Source organism: Sminthopsis crassicaudata, chromosome 4, assembly GCF_048593235.1.
Source record: "Sminthopsis crassicaudata isolate SCR6 chromosome 4, ASM4859323v1, whole genome shotgun sequence".
NCBI classification, from domain to species: Eukaryota; Metazoa; Chordata; class Mammalia; order Dasyuromorphia; family Dasyuridae; genus Sminthopsis; species Sminthopsis crassicaudata.
The window spans coordinates 112,696,388-112,717,859 of record NC_133620.1 but is presented as its reverse complement, the minus strand read 5'-3'; the positions used below and the strand labels follow the sequence as shown (position 1 = coordinate 112,717,859).

The window sequence follows — 21,472 nt, the reverse complement described above, 5'->3', positions numbered from 1 at the left end:
CTAGTATCTCTCCTGAGCTCCAGGATTTTATCACTATTGCATCATATACTTCAAAAATATCAGACTCATCATGTCAGAAATAATCATTCTCTTTCTCCATCAATGTATCATTTCCAATATTTTACATATTTGTTGAATGTTTCATTCCCCCCAAATACTTTGTATTAATTGTGTGTATGTGTATAAATATATATATATATATATACATATATATACATATATGTATATATATATGTATACATATATATATATGTATACATATATATATATATATATATATATATATATATATATATATATATATATATATATATATATATATATATATATATATATATAGTAGTCATATGCTGTAACTGTATAGTAGGCTTCCCTATTATACTTAGTAGCATAAAGTAAATACAACACGTAATATTAATTTGTGGTTTTCCAAGTCATTATGAAACCTCAGGGATCCACTTCTATTTGTTTGACACCACTGATCTAGATTTAGCCTTTCTATAGGAATAGATTTTAAATGATGGCTTATTCCATTATGCATCTGCTACATTGCCTGATTTTTCAACTCCATGGAATGATACTTCTTTCTATTATCCGCCCTTCCCCCAATGCTGTTCTGCCTATTTCACTGCATAGGCTTTCTTTTTTATTAATTGTATCTCTAGTGTCTGACACATAGTAGGTACTAAATAGATACTTTTTGGATTAGACGTCTTTATTCTTTAACACAATTATGATAACTTTTTATTATCTAAGAGTATAAAGAATAATCTTTAAAGCACATTTAACAAAATAATTAGCAATGTTTATATAGAGTTTTATGATTTGCACTTTTACAAATTCTGGGTTAAGAGCTTTTGAGTGAAAGATTTGCAAATTGTCACCTCTGTCTTATAGATGAAAAAAATGGAGGTTCAGGGAGGCATATGGAATGTAAACACTTGAATATCAAGTACTGCTTATTTCTTTTCTTTGTCTTGGTATCCCCTGTACTGAGCACTTAGTAGGTGCTTAATAAATGATTTCCAATTTACTAATTGTCTTATTTTCCTTTCAAGGAATAAAAAAAATAATAATATGTACAGTTAGGACTATACCAGCTTAAAGTTTTTTTCAGGGCTAAACACTATATTTTTATGATATATGTTTGGTAAAGGTTGGATATGGAACTATAAATTGGCTCTTTTGAAGTCTTAATTCAGTGCTTTTTCAATTACATTTTATGCATTCTATGGGCCAATCCACTTTGCTTTCCCTGAATTTTTCCACTTACTCTCTAAATTTCTAAAAGTGACGAGGTATGTGCAAAAAATAAATGCCATTTTGTAAGACCTTACTAAAAAAACATAACTATTCACCTAAATTAGACATTAACAGTTCAGATTGCTATTGAACTAGCAATGTGATTGACTAAATAGTTAGTCTCTAAACTTTAATTGTTTTAAGAAATTAAAAATGGCTAATGGCAATGAATTTTTTATAGATACATCACAGAAAAATCAGTTTCTTCATCAATGGTTTGGAAGATGACCACACGGCTTTTGATGTAAGAACTCTTAGTGGTCCCCTTTCAGATCTTGCCTCTGGAGCTGTGAGAATTGGACAAAGTTCAAATGGTAAGTTTCATAACTTGAGGGTTAATATGTTTCATTCAACCTGTATTTTCTTGGGAAAAAAAAGTCAGTTAAATCGTTGTTGTAAAAACTCTGTGAATCTGGATATTCAACCACACCCTGCTGTGAAAAGAACTCTTCTGCAATGTAAATAATTATCTTTTTTCTATCTCTACCTTTAGAGCTTTATTAAAATGAGGTTTCTCATGAGTTAGCTGATATGAACAAGGCACATTAGCTTTATGGTGAAGCAAATTGAAAGCTGATTACTAAATAATTTTTGCATATTAAGGAAAGATTGGATAGTATTTTGCCAACTTGATGTTAGATCATTATTAAAAAGTATCAACTTTTCCCATTGGTATGACATGAACATTACTCAAAAATGAATTGCTTATGTTAGTTTTTAGTATGATTGTGTGTGCCTTTCTTACATAGGTTTGGGAAAGCTTAAGCCAGTGAGCTGCTGGCATATGGTCAACAAGTAGTTTGAAAGGGGGTTGGATGGGAAATGTACAGAGCATACTCATAATTTTTATCTGCCTTATTAACATTTCTCTATCACTTTTCTAAATTTAGGCAATCAACAAAATAATGACAAGCTCTGATATGTTGTTTTTGCTGATTTCTTAGTTTTTAAGTGTTCACATTGCAAACTGAATAACCTACTCTCCATAGTCAGTTTGAAAGGCCTCCAGAACAATTCTGCTTAGATTCTCCCTCAGGATTCAAAAGAATTATCTTTAAATTTCAGGTTATTTGACCCAAGTGACTCATCCATTTCAGCCTTCTTTTAGAAGTTGAGAGTTCTGATGTAAAGAAATCTCCCTTCCTCTCTTCCCTTTTGTGGGGAACTAGACCAGAATTATCACATTTGGGCTCAACAAAATTCCCAATACTTCATGAACCAGATCAAAATGTAATTGGAAAATGTTTAATAAAACAAATACAAATAAATACAAATACAGGATGTTAATTAGTAGTTTTCTAAGTTAGTATGTGGTCAGCAGGGATCTATTTTCTATCCTATTTGAGTTTGATACCACAACTTTAAACCAATTCTTTTTATAGGAATAGGTTTTAAGTGATTGCTCACCCCCACTTCTACACTTGGATCACAATTATTATAATTATATTTATTATCTGTGAATATAAACAGTAATTTGATCACATATAGGCTAACAAAAATAAAGCTGATAGCTAACATTGGTATAGGGCTAGAAGGATTGTAATATTCTTTTACAAATATTATAGATGTGAAGCTAAGAGCCCTTGACTGAAAGATTTGCAAATTGCTGTCTTCTTCATAAGAGTGAGTTAAGTAATGTGAGTGTTGTCTTTAAGTTAATAGACAAAGGAACTGAAACATGATCACACTATGTGTAGAGTATTAAATTTGGAATCAAGAATATCAGATGTCAGAAATGAAACTCACATCCCTCCTCTCCTACTAATGAGCTTTGTGATCATGGACAAATCATTTAAGTTCTCTGAACCTCAGTTTCTTAATTTTTAGTACCTAGTTCACAGTATAATTGTAAAGATCAAAGAAGAGATTTTTTGGAAAGGTTAAAGTACTGTAGTTATGAGGTTATTTTTTTTGGGGGGGTGTCTTTGATCCAAGCTCAGTAATTTTCCATCATATTATACTGCTTTATTATGAAATTAATTTTTCTATTTAATGCCTTAGACTGGCCTGTGGGTCCCCTTTTTCTTGGTAGCCCCTGAGAGACCTCTCTCTTTCCTCTATGTGCTTAGTAGCATTTTTCTTCTTTTACAAAACACATGCCATTTTGATGTTCTTGTCTTTTTTTTTTTGGGGGGGGGGCAGCTTAGAATTTAGCACCGTGCCTGGCACATAGTAATAGTTTAAAAAGTGCCTGTAGACAGACTGACTTCTTACAAGTTTCTCTTTCTAGCTTGTTCCTGATAACTGATAATTCACAGTGAATATCTTTCCTTAACTTTTGAAGGCTCACTCACTCGAAGTTCCCTTAGAACAGAAAGCTGTTTTTTTTTTGTTTGTTTGTTTTGTTTTGTTTTGTTTTGTTTTGTTTTGTTTTGTTTTGTTTTTAGCATCTATGTTTCTCAATCATTGCAGAAAAACTTATTGCTTATGGATCATTATGTCAGCATATTCTGAATGGATAGAGAAAAAAAGCACTTTAAGCACATATATTAAGTACTAGGTACTGAGCATACCAATAAATTCAAAAGCAAGTAAAGCTCCTGTTCTCAAGAAGCTAATATGGGGAAACAATACACATAACTGGGGGGGGGGTGGGTGGCTAAGGCTGGAAGGCTTCAGGGATGGTGAGTTGGGCCATTGGAGATTAGATTGACACACCTCTTCCAGGAACAATGGCAGAGTTGATGTGATCATGATTTCCCTTCCTTTCCCCACCCCAACTCTATAAGGGAGAGACCCTAATACCACAATAACAAATTAAGTAATGTGAGTCTTCTAAATTTAGTTTCCACTAGTACTTTAAAGGGTTATAGTGCACCTAAGTGCTCCCCCCCCTAAACTTCTGATGGTTGGATAATAAGATTTGTCTATTCTATGCAGCTTGGGATGACTAAATCCTAATCCTTTCAATACACTAAATGTTGAACTAGCTTTTCAATATGGGAAGCATAGACTTTAATATGATGTTGGGGTTTTTTTTTAACTGAATAAAGCAAAATTTAATCTTGATTCCTTATTGCAAAATACTTCTTTGGAAAGTTGATTTTGATTTAATTTTTTTTTTAATTTTAAATTTGTCACTAATGACTATAATAGAAAAAAGATCTTTTAAAATACTTTTAATCTTTATTGCATCAATTTATAGGTACAGTTGTACCTACTGTATCTTTTCTCTAATTAGAGGTGGCACAGGGACTGGCTCATTACTTCTGCTTAATGAGCCAGGCTCCATGCCACCTCTCTAATCAGAAAAGAGATAGGTACAGAATGTTCCTATGGACTTATTATAAATCATTCTTTTTTTTTTTTTTAATCAAAAAATTAAGTCACTGCTCTCCATACTTTTGTCCATATCCAAGATGGTTTCATTCAGGAAAGGTAATTGTGCAAGAGAGATCACTGTGAGCTGAATTAAGGGAGCTCTCATGCAATTCAGGACCGGCTGTCTTTGCCTCGATGCTTACACTGTCTCACACAGAGGTAGCTCAGATGATGGCCTATGGCCAGTTCCTCCCACCCTTCTGATCAGAATGTGTCCTCCCTTTCTATCTGGGAAGGCACTGTGCTGTGGCATTAGGCAAACACCTCACTTCAGTCCCCAGTTTGTGGTACTGGGCATGACAGGGGCTGGATTTCCACATGTGAGTTCTCAGATGGTTCTTAGCATCTGGAAGATGCTATTCTTTTTCTTTTTTTCTCCTTCCTTCCTTCCTTCCTTCCTTCTTTCCTTCCTTCCTTCCTTCCTTCCTTCCTTCCTTCCTTCCTTCCTTCCTTCCTTCCTTCCTTCCTTCCTTCCTTCCTTCCTTCCTTCCTTCCTTCCTTCCTTCCTTCCTTCCTTCCTTCCTTCCTTCTCCTCCTCTTTCTTCTTCTTCATCTTCTTCTTGTTCTTTAGATGCTATTCTTGAAATGAGCAAGAATGAAAATTTTGTTGTTGTAGCTGCTATAGTTTTAATAGCCTCCTATGACAAAGAAAAAACAAGTTAACAAAATTTACATCTCACTGCAACTTATGCAATATTAGGAGAGTTCCATTTAATTATATTAATCTTTGTTATATTTTGTAGAAAAACTGTCAGTCAAACTGCAAATTATTACTGTAAGAACAGCTGAAACTTATTTATATACTTAGCCATCAAAACTAGAAATGTGATTTTATTGATAGAGGGAATTACCCCAGTAAGGAATCTTCCTCCCTCAAAGCAGGACAGTTTTTCCCACTCAGTCTCTCCCAGTAACTTCTCTGTAACACATGATTTTGCGGTTTTCTAGAGAGCTCTAAGGAGTAATGATTTTATCCAAAGTGTAACAGGGAATGTGTGTCCTAGATGAAACTTAAACCTACTCTTCTTACCTTCAAGGGCAGCTCTCTATTAATTATGCCCCATTGCTGCCAGATGTTTAATGTATTTAATCTTATTTGGCATTCACAACTACCCTGCAAGGTGAGTGCTATTGTTATTTCCATTTTAAAGGTGAGGAAGCTGAGGTTGGGGGGGGGGGGGATTCCTTACCCAGGGTCACACAGACATCAATTGTGAAGTGGAATTTAAACTACCATGCCACACTGACTGTCTTGGGTCTTCCTGGCTCCTAGTCCAACTCACTATTAGCTATTTCTTATTTATTTTTATATTCTATTTTTAAAAAATCAATTCTTCCCATCCACTCTGCTTTCTAGATCTAGACCTATTTCCTTGTATCCAACCATGCATATGTACCAGGGGGAATCTGGTGATGAAATTACAGTGAAACTTGGGGCAACTCACAGTATGGAGCTTTTCTCACAATATGAGACAATCACTTTCAGAGTTAGACATCTGAAATAGGTGCTGAAGAAATCTAATGATCAGATATTCACATGTCTGTTGATGCTCTTCAGTTTTGCTTCAGAGATGGGAAGTTCTTTCAGGTGAAGGCTACATTTTACATAGTATCTGATCCAGAGGGTCATTGATTACCAATGAATCAAAAAAGTTACTCCTACTCACAGTGTCAGATTTTTTATTAGAAAACATAAGAGGAAACAACTAGGAAATAAAGAATTAATATCTGTAAGTACTTTCTTCTTCTGAGTTCCCTGTTCTCTATTTGCTCAACCTCACTGCTATTTTCTGAATTCCTGAATAAGATGGCATCTACCATCCTCCATTTGGCTACAAATTGTGAATGGGCCATCTATCCCCTCTTTCATCAGCACAGAGTAGATTGGATTTTTCAGAAGAAAGTTTTACTAGAAAGCAAAAGCAAAAGAAAACATATTTATAGAAATGTTCATAAATCAGCTTTTTACCCTAATCTAAATAAAATCTAGTTATAGGTTGACTTAATTGACATAGCAGTCCTCTGTTCCTTTTAATTTTTTCAGTCCTTTATTCAGATATCTAGTCTGAGGTAAGGATAACTCTCAGACTTTGTGGAAATCTTAATTCCCCTATGAATTCTATCACTTGTTATGGGCCTTCAACTCCATCCTCTGAAGTCTGTTACATTGTCCTGATAGACAGAAACTATACTAATCTTCTAGGTATTTTCTAGAGTCCAGCCTAGGCTCCTTCCCTTGCTCTACTACATTTATATATATTCATCTATATGCATACATATGAATATACAGACAGATATTATATAAGATAATTGGGAGAGGAATCTGGGAAAGGGAAACTTATTTTAGGAAATTCTTCATTTAAAAAGTAATGCTTGAAGGGAGAGGGATAATTTTTAGAACTCAAAACTCTTGCAAAAATGAATATTATAAACAATCTTTACCTGTAGTTTAAAAAATAAAATACTGTTAAGTTGGGGTGATGTATGTGTATGTGAAGAAAGTAGTGGTTGATCTGGACCTTGAAGAAAATTAAGGATTTTGAGATGTAGAAGTGAGCATGGATAAGTCTTCCTGACTCCAAGCTGGGCACTCTATATACTGCACCACTTGGCTGCCCTACTGTAATATTTACATAATGGAATGAAGATAATATAATTTGAGGAAGGAGAGAGCACTAATTAGGGGGGCCAGAAAAGCTCCCCATGGGAAGTAGAAGCTTAAATGAGAATGAAAGAAAGATCTTTAAGAAGCAGATGTGAGGAGGCACATAATCTAGGCATAAGGGATTCCTTGTTTGAAGGTCAGAGGCAGGGGATAAGTGGAATTGTGGATTCATTAAACAACTAATAATCCAGTTGGGCTAGAATGTAGAGTGCATGTAGAAAGACACTGAATGAGATCATAGAGTAGAAAGAGACTATGAAGTGCTTTACGTACTGAATTAAATAAAGGAGTTTTCATTTTATCCTACAGTTAGTTGATAATCATTTATTATGCACTTACTGTATGTAAGCACAATGCTAACTAAGTACTGGGGATATGAAGAAAAACAGAAGACAGTTGCTCCTTTCTCAGAGCTTATAATCTAAAGGGAAAGATAACAAACAAATATGTATAAACAGGATATATATTGGATAAATAGGAAAGGAAAGAAAAGACACTAGAATTAAGAGGAGATGAGAAAGGCTTCCTGTAGAAGATGGAATTTCAATTGGGACTTAAGGAAGCCAGGGAAACCAGGAGCAGAGATGCAGAGGGAGAGTATTTCAGACATGAGAAAAAATGCCCAGAGTCAAGAGTTGGAGAGTCCTATCTATCTATTCCAGTGGTACTAGATCAAAGATTCCATGATAGGGAGTAAGGTGTGAAAAAAAAAAAATGGAAAGATGGGAAGTGGTTTTTTTTTTAAATTTATTTAGAATTTTTTTTCCACAGTATATATGCATGAGTAATTTTTTTTTAATATTATTCCTTGTATTCATTTTTCCAAATTATCCCCCCCCTCCCTCCACTTCCTCGGATGATAGGCAATCCCATACATTTTATATGTGTTACAATATAACCTAGATACAATATATGTGTGTAAATACCATTTTCTTGTTGCACATTAAGTATTAGATTCCGATGGTATAAGTAACCTGGGTAGATAGACAGTAGTGCTAACAATTTACATTCACAATTTACATTCAGTGTTCCTTCTCTGGGTGTAGTTATTTCTGTCCATCATTGATCATCTGGAAGTGAGTTGGATCTTCTTTATGTTGAAGATATCCAGGAAGTGGGTTTTGAATGCCAAACAGAGGATTTAGTATTTAATCTTTTTTTTTTTTTTTTTTTTTTTTTTTGCTAGGAAGTGTTACGTGTCTGAGATTAGATTTGAATTCAGGTCCTCCTAACTTTAGGGTAGTTGCTCTATTCACTGTGCCACCTAGCTGCCCCTTTTATATTTGATCTTGAAGAAATAAGAAGCCACAGGAGTTTGAGTAGAGAATGACTTGATCAGATTTGTACTTTAAGAAGTCACTGAAGGCTTTTAAGAAGGGGAGTGACATGGTTAAATCTACACTTTAGGGAACTTATTTGGTAGTTATGTAGATGACAGATTGGAGAAAGGAGACCGAAAATAGATGTACCAATTAGGAAGCTATTACAAATTCATGTGAGAGGTGAGGAGGGACTGAATTAGGGTGATGGTTGTATCAGTCTAGAAACTGAGAAGGAAGAGCTATGATAGACATAAAATTGAAAAGTCTCAACAAAAAATCAGATAAGGAAAAGTGACAGTGACTAAACATCAAAGATGACTGAGGCGACCTTTTGAACAAGTAAAATAATCATGCCTTCTCAACAAAAAAAGATAATTTTTAAAGAGAGATGTATTTGTGAGAAAAAGGATTCCTGTTGTAGGCAAGTCATCCAAGTAGAAATGTTCACATGATGATGTGTTCATTAGAGTTCAAAAAAATTGGAGCTGGATATATAAATTTGATATCCAATCAACTATCAAAATTTGAATTTTCTACCTCCACAACATATCTCTTATCCATCCCTTTTCTTCTTCTAACAGTTATCACCTTGTTTCAGAAATTCCTTACTTTTGTCACTGACTATTACAAAATCCTTCTTTTGATCTCCCCACCCCAACTGTCTCTTCATTCTAATCTGTTAATTATGTAGCTATCACATGATTTTTGTAAAACTCAGACTGGACCATATCACTTTCCTACTTAAACTTCAGTGATATCCTGTTGATTACCTTTGTGATAAAATTTAATCTTCTGTTTTATATTTAAAGTCCTTCCAATGTGACCCCAATCCTGCCTTTCTAGCCTTCTTATATATACTCCATGTACAATATAATCTAGCAACACTGTCCACTTTAATATTTTTTATACACAGTACTCTATCTATCTCTAGGCAATACTCTGGGAGATTAAAACATTGTTGTTGAGTTTAGTCATGTACAACTCTTTGTAATCCTACTTGGACTTCTTTTTGGAAAAGATACTAGAGTGAATTGCCATTTCCTTCTCCAGCTCATTTTACAGATGAGGTAACCAAGGCAAGAACGGTTCAGGGACTTGCCCAGGGTCACATAATTAATACTCTGAAGTCAAATTTGCACTCAGATCTTTTTGACTCCAAGCTAGGGTCTTCTAGCTGCCTGTAACAACAATAACAGAGGCGGCACTATGGAAGATTAAAAATATATGATTTCTCTCTTCAGTTTTAGTGGGGGAATATAAAATATATAGAAAGTAAAGTATAGCAAAGAAAATGTGACAAGTACCTATTATATGCCAGGTAGCATACCAAGTGCTAGGGATATGACAGACAAAAGCAATTCAGTCTGTGTCTTCAAGAAGCTTATATTTTAATAAGACACATGCCATGTACAAATTACATACTTTATACAATGGTAGTTTTGCAAAAGAGAGTACTGACATTTGGAGAATGGGCAGGAAAAGCTACATGTAGGTGGCCCTCTATCTGAGATTTGATGGAATCCAGGAATTTTAAGAGATGAAGATTGAGAGTGAATACATAGAAAGCTTAGAGAAAGATAATAATGCTTGGGAAACAAGGCAGACATTTCAATTGAAAAACACATTCAATAAAAGCTTCTTGAAGAAAACCATAATTAAGTTAAATTTTCAAAAATGAGCAGGATTTTTAACATGCAGAAATGTGACATTAATGCCATTCCAGGTGGATAGAACCACATGAATAAAGACATAGAGCTGAGAAAGTATAGGTATATTTAAAGAATGGAAAGCAGACAGCTGGAAATGGGAGTTTCTTTGATAGGTAAAGAGATTGGAACTGGAAATAGAAGTCTTTTACATGACATTAATAGTAAAAGCCATGAGAATGGATAGAAACATATAGGAAAAGTGTGTAGAGATGAAAACAAGTTCCAGCACAGAAACCTGGGAAATACTTTAAGTTGAGTGAGAAGAGATTTTAGAACTGGTAGTGGTGGTAGGGAAGATATGTGAAGTAGGTATGTGGAAAAAATTGCAACCAGTGAAGGGAACATACTGAAAGTACTTAGAGAGTAAGAAGTGTTCAATCTTTGCTTATAAATCTCTAGGTAGTGAGGAGCTACTATTTCTCTAGAAAGCCCATTCTAAAATTGTATAGTTTTAATTGTTATGAGATTTTCCTTACTTTGAGTCAGAACCTGCCTTTTTCTAATCCTACCTTTTAATATGACCCTCTCAAGTCAAGAAGGATGTTCAATAGTCAACGAGTATTAAGCTCTCACTTATGTGCTAGGAATTGTGGAAAGGCTAATTTTTTTTTTTCTTTTTACTTTTACATGACAGTTTCTGGAAGATAATTTTTATATTCCTTTTAAGTCTTGTCTTCAGTATAAATTTTCCAAGTTCCTTTGACCAGTCCTCAAATGTTAGAATCACAAGACCTTTCCAAATTCTAGTTTTCATTCTTTAGTTGTACTTCAGTTTATAAACATCCTTTTTAAAATATGGAGAGTCATAGAAGCAAAGGGATTTTAAAAAGGAAGGAGGTCTTAATGAAGTCAGATGTTACAAACAGGTTGGAGAACAAGGGGACTAACAGGCCACTGGAGAAAAGGAAAAAAAAAAAAAAAAGGACTGAGAAGTCCTCTTGGCCTTTGAAATAACAAGTTTAATAGAATGATTGAGAAATAATCCATATTGTATGAGGCAACTGGCAAGAATGCTAAATTTGGAATCAGAAGTTATATATGCAGAGGTAGTTAGTAAATTGACTTAACATGTAGCTTGATATAGGAACAAAATCTTCAATCTCTGAACACTTATGGTAAAATCCTAATGGTTTTGGTCCTGTAATCAAGTAAATAGTCTCAGTTCATTCTTTATGAGACTTATGATGCCACTGAGTATATCTGCTTTCTGTGGGATAATGATTCTTTTCCAAATCACCTTTTGTTCTGATTAGTATCTTATATTGTTTAATCAGATTTTCCACACTGAGTATAACTTGGTGTGTCACCTGGTTGCAGTGTTGCTCTACTTCCTTTAACTCATTACTTAGTCTGTGGATGGTCAGTAATGACCAATATGAGTCATGTCTGTTCATTGTTTTGGTTTATATCATTTAGGGCCCTCTTTGCCACAGGAGATTTTTCAAGAAAGCCTCTCCTAAGAATATTTTTTCCAATGAACACTTGTTGACTTAAATTAAAATTGACAGCAAGGATAAGAATGAGTAAGGTCCATCTTTATGTCCATGTCCTTGGAGGATTTTTTTTTTTTATAGCTCACTTACTAAAATATAATTCTTGGCTGTTGAGTAGATGATTCACAATTTATCAAGGACTTTGGAGGAATCTCTCTAGGCTGCTTTTTAAAATTTCAAGATATAGATTCTAACCATATTATAATGTAGCACAAAGAATAATAGAGTGATAATTGGGAGACCTGGTTTCAAGGTCTGGCTTTGACATTCACTAGCTGTGTGACCTTGAGCTTATGACTTTGGTTCTTTGGATTATAATTTCTTCAACTGTAAAATGAGGGAATTGGACTAGGTGACCTCCTTTTTAGCTCTAATATTCCAGGATTTGGACAAGTTTGTACTTTTGTGGGTGATGAAGTCCAACATTTCCTGTTAGGATGATTTCTATTTTATGATAAATAAAGGTGAGATATTCCTACTAGAATTGCTAATTTTCCTACTAGAAGTTTTTAAGTGACTGTGATAAAGATTTAAACAGTTATATGATAGGTGATACTCTTCAACACTAGCTCATGCTTTGACCATACCATTTTTGTCATTTTTGCTTTGTTGAGTTTGATAGTTTGACTATTCAGCACATCAACAACTGGACTGTTATATTCAAGTTTTTTTGTTTTTTTTTTACTCTTCCCCGTTGCAATTTCTTCCTTTTAAATAGTTTTTGTAGGTACCCTGAGAAGTAAGGAGTGCAATTATTAGTGTCTCCATTTTAGAGATAAGGAAACAGTTTAAAAACATTTGTGACTTTAATAGAAGCATACAGTTTTTAAATGTCACAAATGTTGTGGGTAAGTCATTAACTCACATCTTCCTCTGTCAAATGAAAGAATTGCATCAAATAACACCTAAGGACCCTTCTAGATCAAAAATTCAATGACTATCACATATCAGTGAATATCTTACCAAGAAATCTTCTAAACTTTATTATTTACAGAAAAGACCATTGATATCCTTGCAAAGAAGACCCAGATATGAATATTTAATGATAGGTGTTAGAATGTTTAGATCTATAAGAATCTGATGAGGACAGTGAGAGAAGAAGGTGTATCATGAATATATTTCATTACTATCCCTCTAAAAATATTTCAATTTGATTTCTCCCCACCCCCATCTTGCTATGTCAGAATGGAATAATCTGTAATATATGTATTTCTGCAGGTTCAGAACAATTTATTGGAAGAATGCAAGATTTTCGATTATACCAAGTGGCTCTTCCAAACAGGTAAACAGGTATAGTCTTGTAAAGCTCCAGAAGGATGTGAATAAATGCTGAATTCACTTAAATAAGAATAGAGTGAAAATTATAGCATTTTTCATCTTTACAGTATCTTGCAAACATCACATAATTAATGTTTATTGTGTTTGCTCTGGGCTGTAGTCTGTGACTGTTCCCCCACCTTATTCCACTGGGTAATGCTTTAAAATATGCAATTGATCAAATACTTGACAAAGGACTTTCTCTAGGAAAACTCAAGTTAGGAATAAGCTCTGTTATACTACTTGGCATAGGCTTTTGAAATATTCTCTGAATAGCCTGTGGGAAATAACTCCTAATGATTTTTATGAAATTGCCAGACTTTCCTTTTAGAGCCATTTCATTGAGTATATTGTTCTTCATATTTGGAATATGAAATGATGAGAATGATTAATATATTTGAAATTGTGAGGAAAGACTAAAGGCTTATTTTACTTGGAGAAAAGAAGATTGAGTTACCTAAAGGTTATTGTATAATTGATACCTTCCTCCTCTTTCCACAGTAGATTATAGATTCCTTGAGGACTGAGATATTTTGTCCTTGCATCTTTGACTTGTACATCTAGGTGGTGCTATTGATAGAGGAATAGGCCAGCCCTGGAGTCAGGAAGACCTGAGTTCAAATTCAGCCTCAGACAGTTAACTAACCTCCTTGGGGCAAGTCACTTAACTAAGACTTTTTCTACCTCAATTTCCTTAATTGAAAAATGAGGATTATAAAACCTCTTAGGATTGTTGTGTGGATCAAATGAAATAATACTTATAAAGCACTTAGCATAATGTCTGTTACATGATATTGATGAGGTTTAGAATTGGGGTACCTAAATGAAATTAGGGTTTAATTGAGGTTTAGTGGCAGGTTCGGGGTACAGAGAGTCAAATAGAGCTCCCCTGCAACCCCTTTGGATTCGGCGCAAGGATATGGAGATAAATGAGGTCTAGTGGTGGCACAAGAGTCCCCTGTAAAGGAATTTACAGACCCAAAAACCTAGATTGATAAAAGAGGTTTATTATAGGGTTTGGAAGTAAAGTCTAGTTAGTAAAGAAAAACGTAGAGATAAAAAGGCACCAGAACCAGTGTTCCAGTGGGCAGAGATCCTTGGTGCCAGGTGTAAGGCTGCCATGTTTGGGACCTCTGCAAAGAGAGAGCTCCAGTCTGGTTCTTTTATAATAAGGAGCTTTGGCTATAAGCTGAAGGGGGCTTGTGGGTGGAGTCCCAGGTAGGCTCCCAGCTGTGTTTCAGCTAGGGTTAGAATTTGAATTGAATTGAAGAGTGAGCCGTCCCCACCCAGATAACAAAGATGAAACTGCTTGTGCTTGGGGTGGAGTCCCCTCCCTGAGGCAGAGTAGAAGGAGGTTTTCTCCTTTAAAGATTTTTCAGAGTTTCAGGGTTTCCTCTTCAATATTAGCTAAATAAATGTTTATTTCCTTTCCTTCCCAGTGCACTACAATAATAACTAATTGTCCCTAGAATTGTAGTCTAATCTAAAGCACTTTGAATACTGCCTATCACATGGAAGGTGCTTAATCCATGCTTATTTTTTCTCCCCTCCTCCAACATCTACCTTAGCCTTATACATAATAGATGATTAAAAAATGTCTGTTAAATTGTATTAAATTGATTTCATTATTTCTATTAAATAAATGAGGAATAAATTTATGCTAACTATAAGAACAATTTCCTGGGGTTGAATCAACAAAATATTCCTTAAAGATAATGCAAAAAACAGGATGAATTTTCTTTAGCTTAAACATCTTCACCAATGTGCCAACTGCCCTTTTATGATTTTTTTTTTCTTATCTTTATGTTTCTATGATGAAATGATATATTTAAGGAGTAGATCCTATTTATTCTATTGACTAGAAAATAAGATGAAATGAATTCATATTACTCCAGTGTTGTTGTTTAGTCATGTTTTAGTTATGTGCAACTCTTTATGATGCCCTCTGAGTTTTGTGTGTGTTGTTGTTGTTGTTGTTGTTGTTGTTGTTGTTGTTGTTGTTGTTGTTTGTTTTTAGCAAAGATACTGGAATAGTTTGACATTTCTTTCTTCAGATCATTTTACAGGTGAGGAATTGAGGCAAACAAGATTAAGTGGCTTGCCTACACAGCTGGTAATTGTTTGAGTCCAGACTTGAACAATGAAGATGAGTCTTCCTGACTCCAGTCCCTACAATCTATCCATTATATCAACTAAGTACTGATTGCTTCAATAAGGATCTAGATTGTTAAAGTGAATTACTTAACAATTGAAGATTCTTGATAATCCTCGTGCAAATTGTCTGTGTCTGAGATTCTTTTCTAAGATTGAGACTCACTAGGAGATTATAATTCCATTCCATTAGTTTGCATTTCCATTTAGTATGATTCCAGGTAATCTTTACTGAGGACCTACTCTGTGACAGACACTGTGTTAAATGTTGGAGATACAAAAAAAAATTCCTACCCTCCAGAAACTTCATCTCCTACTGTGGTTTGGCTGATTAGACAAACGTCTTTTATTATTGAATGTAATTAAGGGCTGCCTAAATGTAATTTGATACCAGAACACATTTCAAAGGGAAATTTTTTTTTCATCCCTATTCAGCTTTATTGTAGGCTACCTTTGCCTGAATTTCTAAATATGTTCTGCAGTTCTTCTTTTGGTATGTATGATCCAAATGAAATTCTCTCTTGAGAGAAAGGATGAACTATGTTATCTTTTTTGATTCCCAAAGCAAAACAAGTCTACTGATGTAATTTAAAGGAAATGATGTGATTTATTAAAATTGATCGCCAAATACAGAAACGATCTGCCATGTCAAGTTTTTTTTTTTTTTTCTTCTCTAGGGCATATTGGAGAACACATCTGTCCTCCTTTTTTATCTTTATAATATCTGGTTAATGCAATTAAACAATGTGAGGAAATTGGAAATTACAGGGGGTCGAGGACTCTGTATTCATAAAATCTTTAATTCTTATTTAGAACAGGTATGTGGGCTCTTGATTATAAAAAAAATTACTTGCTTGATATTTTCCCCCCTTTCTCTTCTGGCAGTATATATGGTATATAGGGCCAGGAGAGCAACTTAGGGTGCCAAGATCCACAGTGATGAATCACAGGCAGAGACATTGGCATGGGGCCCTGGCCCCAGTTCCTTTCAGGCACATGTGAAAAGTCATTCAGAAATAAAAATGGATGATAGGTCAATTATTTGTTAGTTCTCATGAATGATCCAGTGACCCTATCTATATCTGATAGAGAAATTCTCCATCGTTTTTGTTTTTTTTTTTGTATTGTTGATTTTACAAATAAACTACATCAATGGAATGAATGAACTCTTACTAGATTAATATTGCCACATCAATTACTCTAAATGAGTAGAAAAAAGTCATAATATGCTGATGTTTAATTATAGTGACTCACAATCAGATTAATACCTTGAATGATATCTGCTACTGAAGGTCTGAAGGTGGGCCAGTTTGTACTTTTTTTTTTTTTTTTTTTTAGTGTTTTTCCCCTGTGAATACCTCAGGAATGTATTTGAGAGGTGTTATTGTGCAGTGAAGAGAGCAATGAGATCATCAGACACTTGGGTTTGAGTTTTGGCTCTATCAGTGAATAACTGTGTTACCTTGAGCAAAAGGCTTCATTTCTCTGGGTCTTAATTGAGTAGATAGTCCTCATTAATTGAAGATAGAGTCAGTCCAGACAAATGCCAGCCAGTAATTAGAAGATGTACTCCTTTAAGGGAGCAGTGTTTATGGTCATCATACCTTTTTGGCATAAATGGTGGCATTAGACAGGATGATGAGAGACTTAAATGGATAGTCTGTACTTCTTGAATCTAGTTAATTCCCAAGAGCTTACTTCTTGCCTCTACTCTGGTTTATGTTCCCACTAACAATTTAACTTTATTCCATATTCCCTGTTTTGGCTTTTTGTTGTTGTTGTTTGTTTGCTTGTATTTTATTTTAAAATAAAATATTTATTTTATTAATATTTTTCCCAGTTACAGTCAAAACTTTTTTTTACATTGTTTTTAAGATTTTTGAGTTCTACATTCTCTCCCTTATCCCCACCCACAATTAAAAAAAATCACATGTGAAATTATGCAAAACATTTCCATAAAAGTCAAGTTGTGAAAGAAAACAGATTTCTCACTCCAATGAAAATAAAAATCCTCAAGAAAAATTAATTTAAAAATAAGGAGAGATAGAGAGAAAAATAGAGAATGCTTTGATCCGTATTCAGATTTGATTAGTTCCTTCTCTGAGTATGGACAGGTTTTTTTTGTTTTTTTTTTTCATAAGTCTTTCAGAGTAGTGGTGGATCATCCCAGAACTTTGCTATTACTTTGTATACAGTAAATTTCACTTTGTTTATGGAGGTCTTTACAGGTTTTTTTTTTTTTTTTTTTCTCCCTGTGAGCATCCTGCTCATCATTTACCACAGAACAATAATATTCCATAAGAGAAACTTGCTTTGAAATTTTTATTTTTACAATTACTATTGCTAATTGTATTTCTCCCCCCCATTTATCCTCTCTCCTTTCACCCTGTCCCTCCTCAAAAATATTTTGACATTGACCACTACCTCCCCTAATATGCCCTCTTTTTTTTTTTTATCACCTTCCCTCCTTCCCTATATCCCATTCTTCTCCTGTTTTCCTGCAGGGTAAGATAGATTTCTATACTTCTATTGAGAATGTATGCTATTTCACCTTTGAGCCAATTCTGATGAGAGTAAGATTCACTCATTCACCTTCTCCTTTTCCTCTTAGTTGTGAAAGCTTTTTCTTGTTTTGTTATTTTGTTATTGCAGATAATTTTCACCATACTACTTTTCCCTTTTCTTTTCTCACAGTATCTCTCACCCCTTAATTTCATCATTTTTTTTCCCCCCTGAGGCTGGGGTTAAGTGACTTGCCTAGGGTCACACATCTAGGAAGTGTTAAGTGTCTGAGACCAGATTTGAATTCGGGTCCTCTTGAATTCAAGGCTGGTGCTCTATCCACTGCGCCACCTAGCTGCCCCCCATCATTTTTTTTTAAAAAGAGATTATCCTTTCATATTCAACTCACACTTGTGTCCTATATATATACTTCTAACTGCCATAATAATAAGATAGTTCTAATGAGTTACATATATCATCCTCGAATGTAAGAATGTAAACAGATAAACCTTATTAAGTTCTTTGAAATATCACTTGCATGATTACCTCTTTGTGCTGCTCCAGAGTCATGAATTTGAATATTAAAATTTTCATTCAGCTCTGGTCTTTTCATCACAAAAGATTGAAAACCCTCTGTTTCATTGAATGACTACCTTTTCCTCTGAAGAATTATATTCAGTTTTGCTGGGTAGGTTATTCTTGGTTGCAATCCTAGCTTCATTGCTCTCTGGAATATCATATTCCAAACTGTTAAATCATGTGTTATCCTGATTGTGGCTCTACTATAATTGAATTGTTTCTTTCTGAATGCTTACAATATTTTCTCCTTGACCTGAGGGTTCTGGAATTTGACTATTATATTCCTGGGAGTTTTTAGTTTGGGATCTCTTTTAAGGAAGTGATTGGTGAATTTTTTCAATTTCTATTTTACCCTTTTACTCTGGAATATCAGGCCAGTTTTTCTTGATAATTTCTTGAAAGATGATGTCCAGACTTTTTTTGATTATGACTTTCAGGTAGACCAATAAATTTTAAATTATCTCTCCTGGATCTGTTTTCCTTGTCAGTTCTTTTTCAATGAGATATTTCACAGTTTTTTTCTAGTTTTTCATTTTTTTGAGTTTTGCTTTATTGTATCTTGATTTTTCATAAAATCATTAGCTTCCATTTGCTCAATTCAATTTTTTAAGGAATTATTTTCTTCAGTGAGCTTTTGTACCTCTTTTTCCAATTGACCATTTTTGCTTTTTTAAGGTATTCTTCTCCTCATTAGATTTTTGTGTTTGTACCTTTCTCAATTCTTTCCCTACTTTTCCCTCTTTCTCTGTCTTACTTGATTTTCAAAGTCCCTTTTGAACTCTTCAGTGGCCTGAACCCAGTTCTTATTGTAAGCTTTGGATGTAGGAGCTTTGACTTTGTAATCCTCTTCTTAATGTCTATTTTGATCCTTTTTGTCATCATAACTTTCAGTGGTCAGAAACTTTTTTTTTTGTTTTGTTTTTTCCGCTCATTTTCCTAGCTTATTACTCTGCTTTTAACACTGTTAAAGTAGGGTTCTGTTTCCATGATAGAGGGTGCACAGTCCCAGGCTTCAGGGGATTTGTGCAGCTGTTTACAGAATCTGATCACAAGCACTTTTCTGCCCTGGAGCTGTTAGGTGTGTCTTTCTCTCTCCTCTCTCTCTCTCTGTCTCTGTCTCTGTCTCTCTCTCTCTCTCTCTCTCTCTCTCTCTCTCTCTCTCTCTCTCTCTCTCTCTCTCTCTCTCTCTCTCTCTCTGCTCCACAACTGTTGAAGGATCTAGTGTGCTGGGCTGGGCTGGGGCTCCACTGACTGGGGCTGTGCTGGGATTGCATACCAAACTCCCATCTCTTTGCTACAGATCCTCTCCACTGACCTTCTGAGTCCTCCCTGGTGTCCCCAGACTGAAAGTTACAGCAGCCTCTGCTGCTGATTCAGAGGTCCCCTCATTGATGCTGGGGTCCAGGCCTGTACTGTGTCTCTGAGCTAAAAGGTCTGGAACCCACCAATATTGCTGCTGATTCAGAGATTGGGCCCTGGCTTGGGTTGGGGTTAGGTCCTGGGCTGCATGCTGGACTCTCACCCTGGTGTCACAGACCTTTTCTGCTGAGAAGTTGCCTTCAGCTGGAAAACATTCTATTCCATTTTACTGGCTGTTCTGATGCTCTACCATTTGTTTAGAGTAATTATTTAAAGGAATTTGGAGCAGTTTGGAGGAGAGGTTGGTCAAGTTCCTGCCTTTACTTCACCATCTTGGCTCCACCTCCATCTGTTCTGATTTTAACCCCTGACTGTGGTATGTACTTATTCTGGTTCAGATCCATATGGGCCTTTAGTGGGCCTCTAGGACAGCATCTAAGATTATTGAGTAATAATATTTTCACATAATTATGATTGATCTTTGAAGGAACATGGAAAAAGAGAATCTAGAAGATCATAAATTGAAAAAAAATTATCTTAATTTAAAAAAAAAAAGAGAAGGTGGTTAATAATAGCTAACATTTATATAGTGCTTTAAGGTTTACAAAGAGTTTTGAACATATATTCTCTTATTTGATCCTTGCAACAATCCTGGGTTGTAGGTGCTATCTTTACCCCCATTTTACAGATGAGGAAACTGAGGCAAACTTGTTCAGTAGATATAAAACTGTTCTTAAGTCAAATTTGAATTTGGATCCTCCTCATTAGAGGTTCAGATCTATCCAATACACCATCTGAACATGAATGGATTCATAATAATTACATCAAACATTATAGAATGGATTTTTAAGTGGATCACTTCTGGGCTCTCAGATATAAAAGGAATAATCACTGGGTTCCAGCAAAGAATAATTGGTCAGCAATCAATAAACCTTCACTAAGCACTTCTATATGCCAGGAATTATAGTAAATACCTGAAAAGCAACTATAAGCAGAAAAAATAGACCCTGCCCTCAAGGAGAAATGGAAATTGAGAAAGTTGGTGGAAGTATCTGACTAGTGAGGAGACAGAAGCATGGTAGAGAGTCTGGAGTCCATCATGGAGAATAATGAAACCTGGCTGTCCTGGAAACCCTCCTTACATGGAGGTTCTGGGAGGAGCCATTTAATGAGAGAAGGCTGCAGGGGTAGAGAAGGCTTCCAATACTTCATTTCCAAGGCTGGAGTTAGGCTATATGATGAAAAGCTGGAGCATGGTAAATGAAGTCCAGAGTATAACCTAGAGAGCCATCAGGTCAGATTAGTATCCTAATTTCTTTTCTTTTTTTAATTGTACTAAACTTGTTTATAAGAATGACAGATACAAAATCTATGTGAATTTCATAAAGTATTTGACAGTCTCATAATATAGTTCTGCACAAATGAAGACGTATAGGCAGAATACTTATGTGGATAGGAAATTGATCTTTCTTGGTATTCTTCAGGGCTCCGTCCTAGGTCTTATTCTGCTCAACATTTGTATTAATAACTTGGATGAAAGCATTTGGTGTTTAATGTGTAGCATATATGATAACTCTCATTCAATGTTAAAAATTCCTTTGGCTGGTTATTTTGGATAAATATTTGATACACAAACTAAACCACAGATAGAAATGATCAGCTGAAAGATATTTCTGAAATTAGCAATGTAGTTCCCCCCCCCCCCCCTTTTGGAATAAATAATAGAATCTCCAACTGATGAGGGCTCTCAGA

General features: G+C 34.9%; 1 protein-coding gene across 1 annotated transcript in view; it reads left to right on the top strand.

Moving 5' to 3' along the window:
• USH2A (usherin) overlaps positions 1-21,472 on the top strand; it is a 1,025,480-nt gene that overhangs the window by 79,476 nt on the left and 924,532 nt on the right. Inside the window, exons 3-4 of the mRNA XM_074264677.1 lie at positions 1,484-1,616; positions 13,031-13,094. Coding sequence (XP_074120778.1) covers positions 1,484-1,616; positions 13,031-13,094 — 197 coding nt within the window. The remainder of the gene's footprint in view (positions 1-1,483; positions 1,617-13,030; positions 13,095-21,472) is intronic.